The 18889-nt window shown below is 49.4% G+C and overlaps 1 protein-coding gene across 7 annotated transcripts in view; it reads right to left on the reverse strand.

Moving 5' to 3' along the window:
• The window catches only part of SFXN5 (sideroflexin 5), a 117338-nt gene that overhangs the window by 25429 nt on the left and 73020 nt on the right, over positions 1 to 18889 (reverse strand). For 4 of the 7 annotated variants that reach the window (XM_028496904.2, XM_055089247.1, XM_055089246.1 and 1 more), the window contains exons 11-12: positions 2954 to 3069; positions 870 to 955 (exon numbers count right to left, since the gene is read on the reverse strand). In XM_028496904.2, coding sequence (XP_028352705.1) covers positions 870 to 955; positions 2954 to 3069 — 202 coding nt within the window. Of the gene's footprint in view, positions 1 to 869; positions 2026 to 2953; positions 3070 to 18889 lie in introns of those variants that run through there. The other 3 variants (XM_055089248.1, XM_028496907.2, XM_028496903.2) reach the window with 2 other exon arrangements.

Consider the following 18889-nt stretch of genomic DNA (forward strand, 5'->3'; position numbering starts at 1 on the left):
CCAGCGGCCACGGCCCACGGGCCCAGCCGCCCCGCGGCATGTGGGATCTTCCTGGACCGGGGCACGAACCCATGTCCCCTGCATTGGCAGGCGGACTCTCAACCACTGCGCCACCAGGGAAGCCCCACCTCTTCACTTTTACCTGCACCAGACCTCCAGGCCTTTGCTCATCTTGCTTCCCACACCTGGAACCCTTCCCTGCTCCTGGCCTTCCTCCTAGACTTTCCCCAACCCTCAGGGCCTGCCCAAACCAGCCCTGCCTCCTCCCTCCTCTCCTCAGCCTCTCCTTCCAGCAGCATTCCCCTCTTTGTGATTCAATTTCACACTCATTAATTAATAGAATCACTCCATCGTTGTTCTTATTATTGTATCTCCTTATTTCTTTATGGTCAGGACCAATGTGTTTTCAGAACATCCCTCTGAGGGCGGCAGGGAGGTTAGTACAATTATTGTCTAAATGAAGAAACTGAGGCTCAGTGAGGTGGTGACTTGCCTCATGGCAGATGCCAGAAAGGGATGCACTGGGCCCAAGCCTAGTCTTGCCACCATAGTCCTCCGACTCTCTCTTCACCACTGGTCCTGTGCTGTGCACGAATAGAGCGTGTGCGTGCACACACACACACACACACGCACACACACACACCCTAGAACCGCCAGCTCCAGGGCAGGGCCAGCCTTGTCCATCGGGACATCCCTCCTAGAACTTAGTACAGGGTCCTGAGAAGCCAAAGTCCATGAATTCTCACAGGATGACTCCAGCAGCCCCACCAGGGAGAGTTTGAACCAACCAGGACCCTTGCCCTGGGCCAGCAGGCCCCCTTCCCCCACCCTCTCTGCCACGATGCCCTCTGTCCTGGGCCCCAACTCACTTCTCCAGCATGGACATGATGGCCGGGGGCAGCACCAGGATAGGCATGGGGAGGGCCACTCGCGTCAGTGCAGTCTCCAGCAGGGCCTGAGGGGCAAGCAGAGGCTGGGGTGAGCGGGGCGGGGCGGGGGTGGGACAGCCTCGGGGCAGCAAACCCGGCCCGGAGCCCCTAGGTGTCTGCACCACTGCTAAGCGCATCTGGCTGAACGGAATAATTCATGGAATGGCTCACGAAGCCATATTCCAAACAGCAAAAAGCCACCCCCTCTTCTCACCGCAGATCCCCATCACCTGCCACATGTGGGGGAGTGGAGACAACCCAGAAGCGGCCCCAGCAAGGGGCCTGCGCCCAGGGAGGTGAACCTGGTGGCGGGGTACAGCGGCTGAGAGGAAACATATGGAGGACCTGAGATGCTCTGAAAACAAAGCAGGCACTGGAAGGGCCGGAACAAACAGCTGTGGCCTGCTGAGCCGCCTGAGGCTCCTGGTGCCCAAGGAGAAGAGGAATTCTGGGATTTACTTTCTTTTCCCCGAAAGACAAAGATTTGGAGGACCTTGCCATTTCCTGGCTCTGGATGAGAGTCTTTCTTAACGACAAGAGGTCAGCTTTGTAAGTGGGAAATGCTTCTGCTGAGTGTCTGCTGTCCCCATATGGGGTTTGCCTGGGGCCTTGTTCTGGGGGCTCCCTCAGGATTCCTGGGGAGTGGAGGGAGTGGGTCAAGGCACAGCTCAGTGGCAGTTCTGCACCCTGATGGTCATTGTGATGAGTTCCTTTAACCCCACGGGCTCCCAGCCCTCAGAGAAGGCTCAAGGAATGCTTGTAACCCACGGGTCCCTGGAGTCCCTAATGGCAAGGGGCTGATAGAGCCAGGAGAAGGGAAGCCCAGGGCTGCAGAAGAGCTTGGGGTTCCCTGCCGTTTGGACCACAAGGAGGAGTTATCACAGTTGGCCTCCCTCACAGCAAGTAGGGAAGAGGATAGAGTTGGATAGGAGGTTAGGGTGATGTAGGAAATTGAGGACAAATCCCCTCTGATGATGGGCTCAGGGCTAAACATTTCTCCCAGGAGCTCGGGTTCTTCATGACCAGCCTCAGGAAGGCCTGGGAGAGGTCCCTCCAGTCTTCTGAACAGGTGTGGGGATGACAGGGGGTCCAGAGCCTGTGCAGGAAGCAGAGGAGGCAGTGTTGGCACTGGCACCCCCTAGCCCCTTGCCCCTCACAAGTCTTGGACAGACACTTACTTTCCCTGAGATCAGTCAGTGGGGAGGGAAGGACCAGGACAAGAGAAGGGTCTTCCTACATCAGAGGCTTATGGAGAAGGCCTCAGTGACAGGGTGCGGTGGGGGGCCATGTGGGAGCTGATGAGGGACAGGGCTGGAGCAGAGGGGACCCAGCACCTGGAGGCCAGAGCAGGACAAGCCACTAACTACCATTAGGATGAAGGCTCGAAAGCACAGGGAGATATACAAGCGGACTGGAATTTTTTTTTTTTTTTAATTACAATTGCTAGATGGGTGAGGCTGGTGAAACCAGAAGTGAAAGAGGGCCTTCTCGTAACAAAACATTCTTCCCCAAACCACGCCCGTGGCTTCCTGCAAGCCCGAAATCCCTCTGCCTGGACCACACTCACTCCCTGGTGACGTATCACCTGCAGAAGTGCCTATTAGCACATAACCACAAACCATCAGCTTCTATGCGTCCTCTTCTCACCCGGGAGGATATGAAGGCCCTAGGACCTAGGTCCTGGGGAAGGGAAAGAAAGCTCTGGCGGGGGCTCCTCTGCCCTTACCAAGTAAGATGTCAGAGAAAGCACGTCCCGAGGGGCTGGGACAAGAGATGGGGATGTTTCCCAGTAGTGATGAGGCGGCTGGAGAGAAGCAAGGGTGTCTGGTGGGCAGGTGTGGCTGGGGCCAGACCTGAGGCCCAGGGCTCAAACCGATGGGGGGTGGGGGTGGGGATGGGGTGAGGAGGAGAGCTCAAGAGGGCAAGGCAAGGGCGCTGAGGACACAAGGCCCTGGGGAATGAAAATGTCTAGGGAAAACCGACCACAGCCTCCCTACCAGCCCCCGAGCCCCCAGACGACCCACATGTCTGGCTGCGATTTTGGAGGAGCCCACGAGGTTGCCATCACCGTCCAGGACGTCAATCCCCTCCTCCAGCTCCCCGTACCGCATCAGGACCACGTTGCAGACATTGGCGCTGGCTGGAGAGACAGGGGAGCAGGGAGCAGGAGTGAGGGGGGAGGATGGCATTCTACGCTGTGCAGGAGATCACTGGGCTCCACCCGCACCAAGCAACAAAGGCTCTGAATACATGCCACGTCTGTTCAAACAGTGGGCGAAGGTGTGGTTCTGCCGCCTATATCAGCCTGGTGAAGGATCTGGGGGCCCTTGGGAACCTGGAGAGCAAAGGTGGAAAATAACCAGTGTTAGGAAGGAAAGGGAAACTATTCAGGGCTTAGAGAGCGGCCAGTTATCAAGGACGCTGCTTTCCTCTCCTCAGGCGCAGGCCCCACGGGCAGGCGAAGTGGATGCCCATTCTGGGAGGGCTCTCGGGCTTGAAGACGCGTCGTCCACCCTGGTGCCTGATGCCCCACCATCAGCACCTCAGTCCCTTGGGTTGCCTTTCCGGGCGTCCTCTTGAATGCCAGTCCCCCACATGTAGCCCCTCGGTTCCTCAGAGTGAATCAGGTTCCCAGAGATTTGCTTCCCTGACAACAGGTGCCAGAGCAGGCAGGAACCTCAGTGCTAACCCGGCACCACCCCCTCATCATATGGATGGAAAATTGAGGCTCAGAGATGGGGAGTGACTTATCTGAGGTCACACAACAAAGCGGGACAGAGCTGAAAGGCTACCGTGCCTCATCCTTCGGGTACCCAGGAGATGGAAGAGTTTGGGGCGGTGTGGGGTGGGGGGTCAGGCACGGCTAAAGGCATACCTTCTACGTTCTTGCTTCACATGGTTGGGTTTCCTCCTTTGGCCATGCCTCCCCATCTCAGCTGAGATCATGAGGACCTGGGCTGAGGGGAGGGTTCCTGGCTCCTTAGTTCTGCACTGTGTGTCAGAGTTTGGGCGGCCACCCATCAGCTGGTGGCTGGCACAGGGGGCCTCTTTCGGCTCCTCCCCCCGGGATCCACGTGGCTGGCCCTGGGCTCGGGCGGGTGTGGGTGCTGACCTCGCCTGAACTCCTCCGGCCCTGTTCCAGGATGGAAGTGGGGGGACTTGGGGGTGGCGGGAGGGTGGGGAGCCGGGGGGTGACAAATTTGGAGCCCGCCTGCTCCACTCCTCCCCCAAAAGCGCCTTGCTGTGTTTAAAGTTTTAATTTTTGCTAATTAATGTCAATTAATTTTGTATAATGAGTGTTTAATTTTGGGGAGTGTGTGAGCCTGGGAGCGACTGCAGTTCTGGGCTGTGAACGCTGATTAGCATCAACACCTGCTGCTTCCCCACTCCCTCCAGTGGGGGGGGGGACACCAGGGTTTGGGGAGCTGGAGGGCGGCAGGGCCTAGTGGGCAGGTGGAGTGGGAGGAGGACCACAGATGCTCCCGGTACCCAAGCCAACACTGGGGAGCAGAGCGGTCCAGGGCGCTTGCAGCTGGGGGACAGGATTCTGCAGGTGAGGGGTGGCTTGAGGTCCTGGGGGGTCTCTGAGCCTCAATCTCCTGTTTCAGTAAAGTGGGGAGGTGGAATAAACAGAGAGGAAGACTGAGATACTCTGCAGTCTTTGGAGAAGAAAAGCAGGAGACCAAATACAGTTTCGAAATGTATTTACAGCACATATGCCATCTCTGAGTAGCTCTCGTGTTTCCACACGACGCACAGGAGCAGTGGAGACCATGCGCAGACCTTTTCGGCATCAGTTCCTCCTGTCTCCACAGCAGGCACGCTCTCCTGTCTTACACAGGGGCTGTCAACCGGGGGCCGTCTTTATGAGACATTTGGCAATATTTGGAGATGTTTTTGATGATCACAACCTGGGGGATGGGGGGCTGCTACTGGCATCTAGTGTGATCTCTAGAGACCAAAGACGACTAAACATCCTACAATGCACAGGACAGCCCTCAGAACAAAGAATTTTCCAGCCCAACGTGTCAGTAGAGCTAACGTTGAAAAACCCTTGCCTTACACACGTCCAGACTGACAGAGTTAGGAAGGTGAATCTGAGGTAAAGGAAGAGAGAATGGGAGCCTGGGTTTCAGGCCAGCTGGGCTTGGGTTCCAATGCTGACTCTGCATCTCTCCCTCCCCGCCCTCAGAGGTGATCTCCTGACAGCCCCAGGGCCCCCAGAGTGGCCTTGGGAAGGGGCACTTGGCCTGTGTGTTAGTGACTCGCCCTCTAGTGGTGGCAGGAATGTACTACACCCATCGCACCCCTGGGACGGCCAGGCCCTCAGTACCCAGGAGACCCAATATTAGTCTCTCTTTGGAGAGAATATTGGGGTTTTCTGCCCTGAAAGGCATCAATCTCTGCCCTCTGAGAATCCTTTCCACCACCACCACCACCACCATTCCAGGAAAGGCAAGGCCACAGGAATGTGGTCCAGGGGAGGAGTAACTGCTTAAAGCCAGGCGCCAACAGCTGACTCTGCAAACCCCACCCACTGCCCAGCTTCCAAAGTATAAAAGGAGGGGCTGCATTTAGTGTCTCCACGGGATTACTGGATGCCGTCTGAGCTTACAGGATCTCCAGGTAGAGGGAAGCCAGGGGCGGCTGAGACATATCTAGCCTGACTGTGTGTGTGTGTGTGTGCATGTGATGGAGACAAAGACAGGAGAGAGCATGGTTTTCAAGGTGATGGAGCTGCCCCAGGCTCATGGTGGCATCTCGCCTGCTCTCTGAAATTTCCGAATGTGTGATGTGGCCTCAGAAGGACAGAGCAGGCCTTTGGTTCAAACACAAAACCACTTGAGATGAAAGACAAAACATGAAAGGAAGTGAGCCTCCCTCCCCTCCTGGACGCTTCTGGGGATGACAATGTCCCCCTCTCATCTGAGCTGCCTGGCTGGAAAGAGAGAAAACGCTGAAAGCCACCTCAGAAGATGGCAACCCCAGGCTCCTCCCTTGGAACACCCACAGTTCTTACTGCTTACACAGACGGCACATGGCCTGTAATCTCTTCTGTTGACTGTGTACAGTGGTTATCCATTTATTAAGCGCTTGCTGTATACACCGGTTGCTAGCCATCCCTGCCATTGAGCAATGAGAATGCCAGCCTGTTTGAGTGATTTCATTTCCATGATCTCTTCCAGAACTTTCAGTTCCGCTGTATTCCTTTCAAACCCTCCCAGGTCCTTCATCCCACTCCTGGAGAGTCCAACTCCAGAGACATAGACACTGAGAGACTAAGTAAATGAAAAGAGAGAGAGAGAGAGAGAGAGACCAAACATGGGCTATGGGTCTCCTTTCTAGCACACCAGCAAGATCCATTATTGACAGTATCAGCAGGTTAATTAAGCAGTCTGTTAGTGATAATGTTAAGAAAGCTGGCACATTTTCAACTCAGATTGACAACATTCAAGACTCAAGCATAACTGATGTTGGAGCAGTGATGCTAGGCGATGTCAGTGGATGAGAGAGAGAGAGAGAGAGAGAGAGAGAGAGAGGGAGAGAGGGAGAGAAAGAGAGAGAGGCAGAGATTGCTTCATGCTGATGGCAAGCTCAGTGTCAAGGCCTGAGGAAAATATGCTCTTGCCTGCTGCAGATGTTCTCACATCAGACACATCATGATGCAAAATCATGCAGATTGTGAAGAGCTAATGAAGCGCCTGTGTGAAAAGTACAGTGTCGGGGGGAAGAAAGAGCAGTAGATAGAAAGACAAGTGTGCAAGTGAGTTCTCAAAAATATGACTACAGGGGAGCTTACCCCTTGAACTAGCACCGGAACAGAGGCATAGATCAATGGAGTTAATAGTCCAGAAACACCCTCAGCTGTAGGGGAAATGAATTTGTGTTAATGCAGTTGTATCGACTTGCAGGGAAAGGGCCATTTAAATGCGGGGTGGAGCAATGGGCTATTCATCTGGGAAAACCAAATACCATAACTCATCTGCTCTAAGAGGCATTAATGCATATTTTAACATTATAAAAATCACCATGTGCCTTACAATGCATGTTGCAGGGGGACCTTACCTGTTCTTCATCACAGCTGTCTGTGCATGGGTGAACTTAGCCACGTGTAGAGGTATCTGTTTATGCAACTGTCACCTCAGCTGCCCACAGCAATCCACACAGAGTTTAAACTTAGATTCCTAATTGTTGCCTAAAACATCTTTTTAAAACTTACACTATAATGGAGCATGGACACGAAAAGTTATTGTACATGCAGAAGATCGTCTGCCAGATACCAGGCAATGCAATTAAAGGCAGCAGAAATTGCCAAACCATAGATAGCTACCCTAAAGAAATGCTTGCCCATATGCACAAAGAGACATTTACAAGGATGTTAATTATAGCACTGTTTGTAACAGCAAATAATTAGAAACAACCTAAATGTCCACCATTAGGGAACTCACGTGGGAAGATCGCCAAAACAAACTTATGTGAACAAAGTTATTGAGTATGTACAGGATGATTTACTGAACGTAAAACCCCACAACCGGTACACACACGTGTGTGCATAAATCCTTGGGTAATGTCCTAGAAGGGTCACACCTCACCGAGTAATCCTCTTGGGGAAGAGAACCAAATTTGGGAATTAGGGGTTATTGAAGAACTTCCACTTTTTTACCCTAAATTTTTCTATACTGTTTGCATTTTTACAATGAGAACGTAAACTTGCTTTACTTGTCTAAAAGTTGAAAAGAAAATGCCAATCTTCTTGAAGTAGATCATAAAACTTTTAAAGCCAGGAGGGGTTGGTGTGACCTATTCATGGGTCCTACACTTAGGCATCTGTTTCAGAAACTTCCTGAAGAAGCTGATTAACTTCAAGAATATTTTTTTTCCTTCAAGTAAAGAATAAAATGAAATCACAAGTATAACGAAGTAGGAAATGAAAATAATCCCAATAATCTTTCATATGTTTTGAAATTATACTGTCAATTTAAAAGGGGCTAAAAGGGTCAAGATTACAGGCAGAGATTACGAAAAGCAGTGATGGCCATGATGCTGTGTTTAACAATCAATGCCCAAAAGAGAATTGTAAAATGTGAAAAAGGCTGAGATTCAGAATCTGTGGTATTGAAAAAAGTGACTTGGAGTGAATGTGTAGTGAACACTTGTTTATTCCTTCAAGTGAATATGAAATATAGTCCTCTCCTCTTCTGAAAGGTTATTACATTAATGCCTCATAACTGAGGCATCTTAGAATTGAGAAACATGGCATTTGATACCTATTTATGAACAATATTGTAAGAAATGGGAAGCTTTAAAAATATATTTATTATATATGACAAAGGGCTACCAATATTAATCTATGGAGGGTCATGGTGACTGACTCCCAATAGCTATTCTAACCCCAAAAGATTAGTCTAAGCTAATTATAATAACCCCTCCCTTGCCAGTGATTGATTTAGGAAGGGACATGTGACTGATCCTAGCCAGTGAGGGATGTCTGCAGGACTTCTGGGAAAAGTCTCCTCCCACTTAAGCAGAGGTGGCAGGCAGAGCCTCCTCTCCTCTGGGCAGTGGTGGGTTTTGATCTGATGTTTGGAATTGAGGCTGCCATCTTACAACCATGAAGGGAGCAAGCCTGAAGATGAAGCCCCTGGCAGAGCATAGAGATGGAAGGAATGGCCCTGGATGCCTCACTGGAGACTTGACCTCTGTAAAGTAATAAGAGAGGCTTTATTATTTAAGCCAGTTTGAGAGGGTTTCTGTTACTTTCAGCCAAAAACAATCATAAAATGTATAAAGAGTTTTAACAATTATTAAGAAACAGATATAGTGATCAACAGACTTAGAGAACGAACTTATGGTTACCGGGGGGAAGGATGGGGGAAGGGATAGATTGGGAGTTTGGAGTTGACAGGTATACACTGCTATATTTAAAATAGATAACCAACACCATTGTAAAGCAATTATACTCCAATAAAGATGTTAAAAAATAAAATAAAATAAAATAATAAAATAGATAACCAACAAGGACCTACTGTATAACACAGGGAACTCTGTTCGATATTCTATAATAAACTAAATGGGAAAAGAACTTGAAAAAGAATAGATACATGTATATGTATAACTGAATCACTATGCTGTACACCTGAAACTAACACAACATTGTCAATCAACTATACTCCAATATAAAACAAAAATTAAAGAAAAAGATACAGTGATCAAAATCACCAAAAAATATTCAAGTAAAAATTCATAAAAGAAATATTTTAAAATATTAAAAAAATCAATGAACATGAACTTATTAATAGTCAAAGACTGATATTTGAATCTAAGAAAAAAAATCAATCTGCAGGAGTTCTTTATATGTTTTGGAGACTAATCCTTATTGGTTTAATGGTTTACAAATAGCGTGTGGCTTGTTTTCTCACTGTTGGTGGTGTCTTCTGTCATACAGTTTAATATACATATATTATCAAATAGGCAATCCTTTCCTCTCTGGTATATACCTCTTTTGTCATCTATCACGGGACTTCCCTGGTGGTCCAGTGGGTAAAACTCTGTGCTCCCAATGCAGGAGGCCCGGATTCGATCCCTGGTTGGGGAACTAGATCCCGAATGCATGCCACAAGTAAGAGTCCACATGCCGCACTAAGAAGTCCACATGCCGCAACTAAAGATCCTGCCTGCCGCAGTGAAGATTCCACATGCCACAGCTAAGACCCAGCGCAGCCAAAATAAATAAATTAAAAAAAAAAAAAAGAAATACTATGTTTCTACTCCAATGTTCATCTATATTTCCTTCTAGAAGCTTTAACATTTTACTTTACACATTTAGGGCTTCAATCTATCTGGAATTTGTTTTTGTGGATGGTATGAAAAGGAATCTACCCTCTCTCTCTCTCTTCTATTTGGAAACCCAAATGCCCAATAAAGTTAAGAAAAGATTCTCAGCCATACTGGGAATTGGAAAATGCCAATTAAAATGAGAAAAGAACCATTTCAGATGGACAAAAATTTTTTAAAGATTGATAATACCAAATGTTGAAGAGGATGTAGGGAAACAAAAATCCAAACCTTGCAGGCAGAGTAAAAGCCAGTATGCTCATTTGGTAAAGGTAGAGATGGGCATTCCCTCTGACACGGTCATTCCACTTCTAGGTACAGACCCTAGACTGTTGATTCTCAACACTGGCTGCACAACTGGAACCAAATCTGAGGTAGAACCCAGATGTCTGCATTTCTTTTCAAAGCTCCCCAGGTGGTTGTTTGAAAACCTCTGGCCTGGAGAAGCTCCTACTCATGTGCACATGGACATGTGTAAAAGGCTGTCTGGTGCAGTACTACGTATAATAGTGAGAAACTGGAAACAACCTAGATGTCCCCAGTTAGTCTGTGGAAGACTCACGCAGCCTACAGCAGCTGAGATGAATGCATATGTATTAACACAGATAAATCTCAAAACTACAATGAAGAGCAAGTTTTAAAAGGATATGTACAACACAACACAGTTAATGTAAACTTAACACACAAACAATACAATTTCTGGTTTATGGTATATACACATAATATACAAAATAAAAACACAAATGGGGAGGATGCAAGTCAACTGCCTTCCTCAAGAGAGAAGGAGGAAACCAGAATCAAAAAGGCAGAGGGCACAGAAGGCTTTGGGTACATCAAATAGTTTATTCTCTATTTTCTATAATATTCCGTGTGTTTGAAATAATATTTCGTAATCTTTAAAAAACAGCCACAGAATGAGTTACTGTGGCTGTTAAAAGGATAAGGTGGGATTTTATGACTGTCATGGAAAGACATCCAAAATTTACTGTGAGGTTAAAAAGTGATTTACAAACAGTATATACAGGATGATCTCATTTGTATTAGATATATATTTATATAGGCATATTTATATTACAGATAGATACAATAACTAGGCAGAGATTTCTACACTTTTAGATGTTTATTTGAATTTGGAGGGATACATACCAAACTAATCTCTGGGGAGAGGAGGGCGATTGTTTAACTTATATCACAATCATGTATTATCAGAAAAAAAAATAGAATGATTTTTATTAAAACAAAAACAAAAACACTCTAGTGGACCCCAGGAGACTTGAGCTCCCACCTTGCCTCCAGGTTGACGTTGAACAAAGTTCTCCAGACTCCACTTCCTCCCTCTCTTTTATTTTGTAGGTAACAAGTACATCGGTAAACAATCCAAATCACATAAAAGGGTAAATAATAAAAGGTAAGGTTAGGATTGGGCTTCCCTGGTGGCTCAGGAGTTAAGAATCCACCTGCCAATGCAGGGGACATGGGTTTGAGCCCTGGTCCGGGAAGATCCCACATGCCGCAGAGCAACTAAGCCCGTGCACCACAACTACTGAGCCTGCGCTCTAGAGCCCGTGAGCCACAACTACTGAAGCCCACATGCTTAGAGCCCGTGCTTTGCAACGAGAAGCCACAGCAATGAGAAGTCCATGCACCGCAACAAAGAGTAGCCCCGCTCACTGAAACTAGAGAAAGCCCGTGCGCAGCAACGAAGACCCAATGCAGCCAAAAATAAACAAATAAAATAAATAAATTTATTTTTAAAAAAAAGTCTCCTTCCAATTTAGTTTCACTCCCCTCCCCTGAGGCAACCACTGTAGCCAGATTCTCATGTCCCTGCCAGACACGGTCTATGTATTTACAAGCAGACATGTATGTACATCATCACCTTACACACACACACACACACACACACACACGCATAGCACCACACACTATATCAGATGGGGGTGTATACCTTAATATTTCCTTGATTTCATGATATTCCCCAACATTCTGCCTAAAAAAAAGTCTCCTTCCAATTTAGTTTCACTCCCCTCCCCTGAGGCAACCACTGTAGCCAGATTCTCATGTCCCTGCCAGACACGGTCTATGTATTTACAAGCAGACATGTATGTACATCATCACCTTACACACACACACACACACACACACACACACACACACACACACACTCGAATCGCACCAGACTATATATCAGATGGGGGTGTATACCTTAATATTTCCTTGATTTCATGATATTCCCCAACATTCTGCCTGAGAGGCAGTGCTATATGGCACAGATTTTCTTTTAAATAGCTTGAGAATTTGGGGGGAGTTTCACAACCTATACTGAAGTGTCACAAACTCAGGACTGGGAATTTCTGGATTGAAAAATCAGCCTGTAGATTTAGGTATAGGCTGACTCTGAAGTTAGGGATCTCCGAATAAAAGATTCCTGCTAACACATTCATCTTCTGAAAAGCACCCTTTTATCACAGCTACTCCCTAGCTGGAGATTCTTCAATGGCCCCCCATTAATCATAAGCTAAAGTTCGAACTCTCAGCTAGTATTCAAGGCCCCATCATGCCCCTTCCCCTTCCCCTTCCCCAACAGGCCTGACCCACCCCAACCAGGCCTGCTCCTTCCACGTTCATAACCCCTCCTCCCCTGCCTCGTGCTTCTCCACCTCCTCTGACTCTGGACTTCTCTGCCTTCTGTATTTCAGGAATTATAAGATATCTGAATTGGAAGGCCATTCATTCAGTAAGCATTCTCTGAGCACCTACTATGTATATGCCAGGTCCTGGGCAAGCTGCCCAGGACAGGTGAGTTGCTCACACATAAGTGCCCCTCTCAGATTTTTGGACCAGGCTACTACTCAGACACTTCCCTAACCCAGGGGTCAGGCAGCTCATTCCATTAACAGATGGTCAGTGTTTCAGAAGATCCTGCTACTCTTGTTTGGCTCCACTTATCAGTGCTAGTCTGGGTGTGTGGGATCCAGAACTAAACAGACTCCTTTGTTCTGGCCACTCTATCTCTAATAATGCAGCTAAGGTCAGAGGGAGCCTCAGAGCCACACACCACGCGCCAGACCTATTCCGAGCATACAGCCCCCACAATCTCCGGATCGTTATCCTAAGTACTCTGGTCAAATCGGGTCTCAGCACCTCTACACTTTTGCAGCCGCATTTTTTTGAACAGCAAGCCTTATATCAAACCCTGTGAGATCTTTTTGGATACTGGTACTCTTGCCTGTGAATTCATAATCACTGCCAGGTTGCTAGCCCTGTTCCTTGAGTCTATCCCGTAGGCCTCCTCTGATCAAGGCAGTTATGAAATAACTGAAGGGGACGAGACTGAAGGCAGAGCCCTAGGACACACCCCTGGAGACTTCCCTCTTGTTGACTTGGTCCCACTGGCCCTGTCCACTGGAGCCTGACACACACCGGGGCCCCAGGCCAATTCTTGGGCTGCCCCTGATTCTGGCACCCAGTCCAGCCTTCCCTTCCAGATCCAACTCAGAAAGGCCAAAGAATGTGCCCAGGATGACCTGGTCATCCACCCTAGGCCTGCTGACTGAGTGAATGACAGTGATAGTGAAAACTTGTATAAGAAAACAGAACATTCAAAGAACAATTTTAAAAAAAAATACCAGAATAAATGTCCAAGCAGCCACAGAATGTGGTCACCAATGTCATCAGGGTAGGGTTTTACTACTGGGCGCCCAATTTCAAACCATTTCTACTAAAGTATTCATTTGTTCACTGAACAAACCCACACTGAACATTGGGTGGCAAGCACACAGGGGGGTTGGGGGTTGGTGATGAATGAGGTCTAGTCCCTGTCTTGGGGAGTTCAGAATCTGATGAGGCAAGGAGACTTGGAGACAAAATGGGTAGTTCCAGGATAGACATAGGCACACGGGGTGCTGTGGTCTAACCCTGACTGGGGCTACCAGGGAGGGCTTCCTGGAGGAGGTGATGTCTGAAGTGAGAAACGAAGGTCTGGAAGCCAAGAGAAGGCAGAGTGTGGAACTGAGGTAGTGGGGAAGAGCAGGCACTCCAGTCAAGCAGGGCCTTGTGCAAAGGCCTGGGGCCCAGCGAGAGGGCAGGAGGGAGGTCACAACATTGACCATAGTGTGATGGGGTATGAGCAAGGGCAGGGCCAGGTCCAGGAAGTGGCTTGAGGGCCTCCAGGATGGCCTAAGCGCTGTGGATGCCACATTAAGTACCAGGCCGTCTTCCAACCACAGGGATGAAGGGTGGAGGAGGTGAGGCCTGGTGACTGACCCTTGAGGCTCAGGCACACTGCTGGGGCCACCTCCCAGGTGAAGAAAGCAGGGTGGATTGGGCACCAGGAGAAGAGTGGTAAAGTGATGGGGGAATCAATGCCAGGAAGACCCATGGTCTGGGCGTGAAGGGAAGCGTGGAGATGGGGGCAGAGGTGGGGCACACTGGTGTGAACAAGCAGAAGACCTCTCCCAAAGACTGCCCAGACACCCCGAGGAGCAGACTCACTTCTGGACACAGAGACTTCTTCATGGCGATGAAGTGAGCTGTGACATTTAATGTAAGGGACTGCCGCCAACAGCGCAGGATGAGGTCACTTCCCACAAAGGGATGATGAGGCTGCCATTTCCGGTCCATGCAGGAAGGTTATTCCCTGTGCAAGAAGTTGGCTGCGGTGCTGAAGCTCAGGCCTCCCCTGCTGGGAGGTCATGCCCAGATGGGGCTCTTTATTAGCACACACGCGGCTTGTCCCCTGCTCCACGTGGATTCAGCCAGGCAGCCTGGGGGCAACCTTCAGAGCTTCCTGTCTGGCCCTCAGCACCACAGACACAGACACAGAGCCTGGGTACCCAGCCATGCCCTGAGCTCCAGCTCAGGGTCCCCGCCCTGCCCATGCCTCACAAGATAAGTCTGTGCCTCTCCCTGGTGCCCCATCATGGCACCTGGGACCTGCCACTCCATCCTGCCTGCCACTCCTCCAGCTCCCACCCCAAGGCCTCACAAGAAGGCTGTTTGTGGAGCTTGCTTCCCCTGGAATGGACTCCGCTCATGGCGACTGGTGGCTGGACCTGGGGGCAGGGGTATTTTTCCGTTGCCTCCTCGATTGACCTTTAATTACACTGTTTGCCGAGCTCCCCAAACCATTAACTTCCACCTCACAGCAAGCACACATCAATTAATGGAGGGCCTGCTCGGAGCCCGAACTCCTGAACACAATTAAGCGTGACAGTCCACAAATAAGAAAGAACTGAAGAATTAATTAAGGTCTAAACAAATTAATTACCAGTCCCCAATCAATTCCAATGCCAGCACACATGCTCCTGGGCTCACCGTCTTTCCTAACATCTCCATGTATAAATAGAAACTGAGATTTCCCACATGATTGCTGTCCTAGACCTGGGCACAGCAAGGCTCTGAAACCACCTTGAGGGAGAGAATTGGCTGCAGTGAGCATCCTCGGGGCTTCCCAGGTACTCAGCACACACGTGCACACAACCCCAGCTGAAAAGCCAGGGGCCAACTGGTGGAGTGCTCCTGGTGGGATGCTAAGGAGCCCCAGCTGCCCCTGGACCACATCCCTCAGTTAGTTTCTCCCTGCAGGGGTGAAGGAGGTATCCAGGTGAACTTGAAGCAGCCCTGGCCTGAGCCTGGGAGGCCTGCGCTTTGGCCAGCTAAGGTTAACTTTCAGCAAGCCTGAATTTGTCTATCCTTCTGTAAAACGGGGATGGCTCACTCTGCCAGAGGGTCCTCCCAGAGAGAGAATGAGGAGAACTGAGGGGGAATAGAGGCCTGCCGGGGGAGACGTGGAGAGCTGTGGGCCGCTGACGCACTGGGCTCTGCAAACCCGCGGGAGACCCACAGCCACTGTCACGGAGGCCCCCGTTGGAAAGGGCTGAAACAGGATCTGGTCTGAGGACAGAGAGCGGTCGGAGCGGCCGAATCAGGTGCAGGAATCAGGCATCCTGTGCCCGTAAGTCTCGAGCCTCTCTCCTGGGCAGCAGTGGGGCACCTCCCGGACTTCAAGCTGGAGGAGGACAGGGCAGAGCAGCGGGGAGAAGTAGCTGACCCCAGGAGCCTCCTTGTTCCCCAGATCCTGAGTGCCAGCCCGCCCAGGGGAGAGGGCAGAGGGGTGTGGCCGCTAAGCGCAGGGCACATGGGCCCTTCCAGGACCTGCTCTCCCCTGAACTGAAGACCCCGTTTCTGCTCCACACCCCCACCGCCCCCACCCCCAACTACCAGGGCTTCATCTGATCACTTCCCCTTGCATCAACCTGCTCCCCGTGTGCACTCAGGGCTCCGTGAGTCCTGTCTCTCCATCAGGCCAGGGGGCCAGAGGGCCAAAGGACCCTCTACAAAGTAAGGCAAGTCCTGAGCAGGCTTCTCAGTGGCCTTAATGGTGGCCTGGCGCAGTCTGGTCTCACCTGCCATGGGAAGCAGAGGTGGACACCTGGAGGGACCTAGGCCCTGCCAGTGTGCTGTTGGGCCGACAGATGCTCTGTCCGGCCGGAGACCCTGCGGGATAAGGTGCAGAGAGGCCAAGTGCAGGGACTAGTCAGTGGCCTGAGAGGACCAGGGGGCTTTTAAGCCCCTGGGGGGTGAGGTGCATGCCTGTTCCCCCTGTACACCACTGTGTCAGTGTCCACCCAGGGGGTCGGCAAGTGCCCATTTGCAGGTGGGCCTGGGATGGACAGTGGGGGCCAGAGAGATGGAAGCCCGCATGTGGGGGAGGAGAGACAGGGGGAGTGGGTGGAAGGCAGGCAGGCACACAGCCAGGACTTGGGCAGTGGGCCTGAGGAAGCAGCCAGAAAGGGCCTACTGCTCTCAGGATCCTGGCGAGCAAGGACTATCAGGGCTGCAAACCACACCGTTTATACCCTGAGCAACTGGCTAGGGATATGCAGGATTGCAAGACCCTCCATAATGGCTGGACCAGCGTGAGGGTCTGCAGCTCCTCCCTGACAAGAAAACAGGAAAGAAATCGGCTGGATCCCAAAAAGGGACAGGTCAGAAAGTCTCAGGTGGAGGTGGGGGGACCAGAAAGGGTCAAACCTGAAAGCAGGGGCCCTCCTCCTGAGAGAGCCCCCAGAGAGGTTAAGACCACTTTCAAGGTCACACAGTAAGATGGCTGGCCAAGCAAGGCTGGAATGGGACCCTGGTGGAGTCCTTATCTGAATTTGGTTCAAGGACAGATTACATCTCAGCTGAGACCAAAATCCAGTCCAGTGCAGCTGAGAGCTGCCCCCTCCTCAGGCTGCATCTGACCCTCCAGCTCAGGATGGCTAGGAACACAAGATCGGCAGCTGTGTTCACTCAATTAGGCCCCTTAACAAAGTCAGATCTAAAGAGTTATTCCATTAATGGCCCACACCAGAAATAGCTGAGGGTTCATTAAAAGTGTGGAGTTGCTATAGCAATTATCTGGGTCGGCTGAGGATCAACCGGCTGGTTGGTCCTGGGAGTTCATTAGCCTCTGGGCCCACAAGGAGGTGGGGCTGCTCAATAATGATCTCCCACCTACTCACAGGGGCTTTTCAGGTGCTTCAAAGCACTTTCCTATGAATGGAACTGATCTGTGGTCTCATTTGATCCTCAGCTCAAGGCTGTAGGAAGGTAGGTACTGGTGCCCCCATTTTACAGATGGGGAAGCTGAGCCCTGGAGATGAAAAAACAGGGTCGGGACCATGAGCTTGGGTCTCATGCCTGGCTCTTCAGGCTGAGCCTTGGTACCAGGTAGGTAATGGGACCTCATGCCCCTCCTGGGCCTGCCCCAGCTTTGTCTTCTGGCATGAGATGGGGAAACTCAGTGTCATGGTTCAAGCACTTGCTTCTCCTCTTTTGATGACTAATGGTGGTCAGCCTTGTGTTTCTTTCAATGTCAGTGTTGTGTATTTCTTTTTAGTTTTTAAAAAAATTTTCACTGTTGTGCCCTTTCTCCAAATAAGGTGTAGGCTTCTTAAGAGCCAGGCTGGGCTTTGTGGGATCTCAGGGCCCAGGCCTGGGGCACCTATTGTAAGCTCAGGGCTCCAAGACCAGCAAAGACTCTGCTGAAAGCAAGTGAAAGCCCCTACTAATACACACACACACACACACACACACACACACACGCACGCACAGTTACCTGAATATAACTGGAGGTCCCTGAAACGTAAAGGGTCCACCACACAAGGGCTTGGAGCACCAGACTAGCGGTAGCCTTAAACCTTCCTTTGTGTCAGGAACCCCTGTGACAGGCTGGTGAGGCCTTATGCACCCCTCTCCAAATAATGTCTCTAAGTGCATAAAACAAAATATGTAGGATTACAAAGGGATTCTATTGAAATAAGTTATCCAAATATTTTTTCAGTTGTGATACAGTAATAGATGTGATTTTAAACTAATTAATTAAAAAACAAGATCTACTGGTGGATCTATTAAATATAATTTTAAATTAGTGTTGAGCATAAATGATATTTTAAGATCTCTGTAACAACTGTAATGTGACATGAAAATATCTGTGATTTCTACTGGTGACAGACACAAGTCCTGCTTATTACTGTGATTTGCTGCCTACATTCATAATGGAAGGATATGTTAAATTTCAGTTAGAGGTTAGTATAAATATTTTCCCCAACCAAGTCCACGAGATCTACTGCATTCTATCTACTGACCCTTTGGGGGTCTAGGGATCCCCGGTTAAGAATCTCTGTGCTACTGTTGGTGGGAATGTAAATTGATACAGCCACTATGGAGAACAGTATGGAGGTTCCTTAAAAAACTACAAATAGAACTACCATACGACCCAGCAATCCCACTACTGGGCATATACCCTGAGAAAACCATAATTCAAAATAATTCATGTACCAAAATGTTCATTGCAGCTCTATTTACTATAGCCAGGACATGGAAGCAACCTAAGTGTCCATCAACAGATGAATGGATAAAGAAGATGTGGCACATATATACAATGGAATATTACTCAGCCATAAAAAGAAACGAAATTGAGTTATTTGTAGTGAGGTGGATGGACCTGGAGTCTGTCATACAGAGTGAAGTAAGTCAAAAGGAGAAAAACAAATACCGTATGCTAACACATATATATGGAATCTAAGAAAAAAAAAAAACTGGGCCGAAGACCTAAATAGACATTTCTCCAAAGAAGA

The sequence above is a fragment of the Physeter macrocephalus genome, chromosome 12 (assembly GCF_002837175.3).
Source record: "Physeter macrocephalus isolate SW-GA chromosome 12, ASM283717v5, whole genome shotgun sequence".
Taxonomy (NCBI): domain Eukaryota; kingdom Metazoa; phylum Chordata; class Mammalia; order Artiodactyla; family Physeteridae; genus Physeter; species Physeter macrocephalus.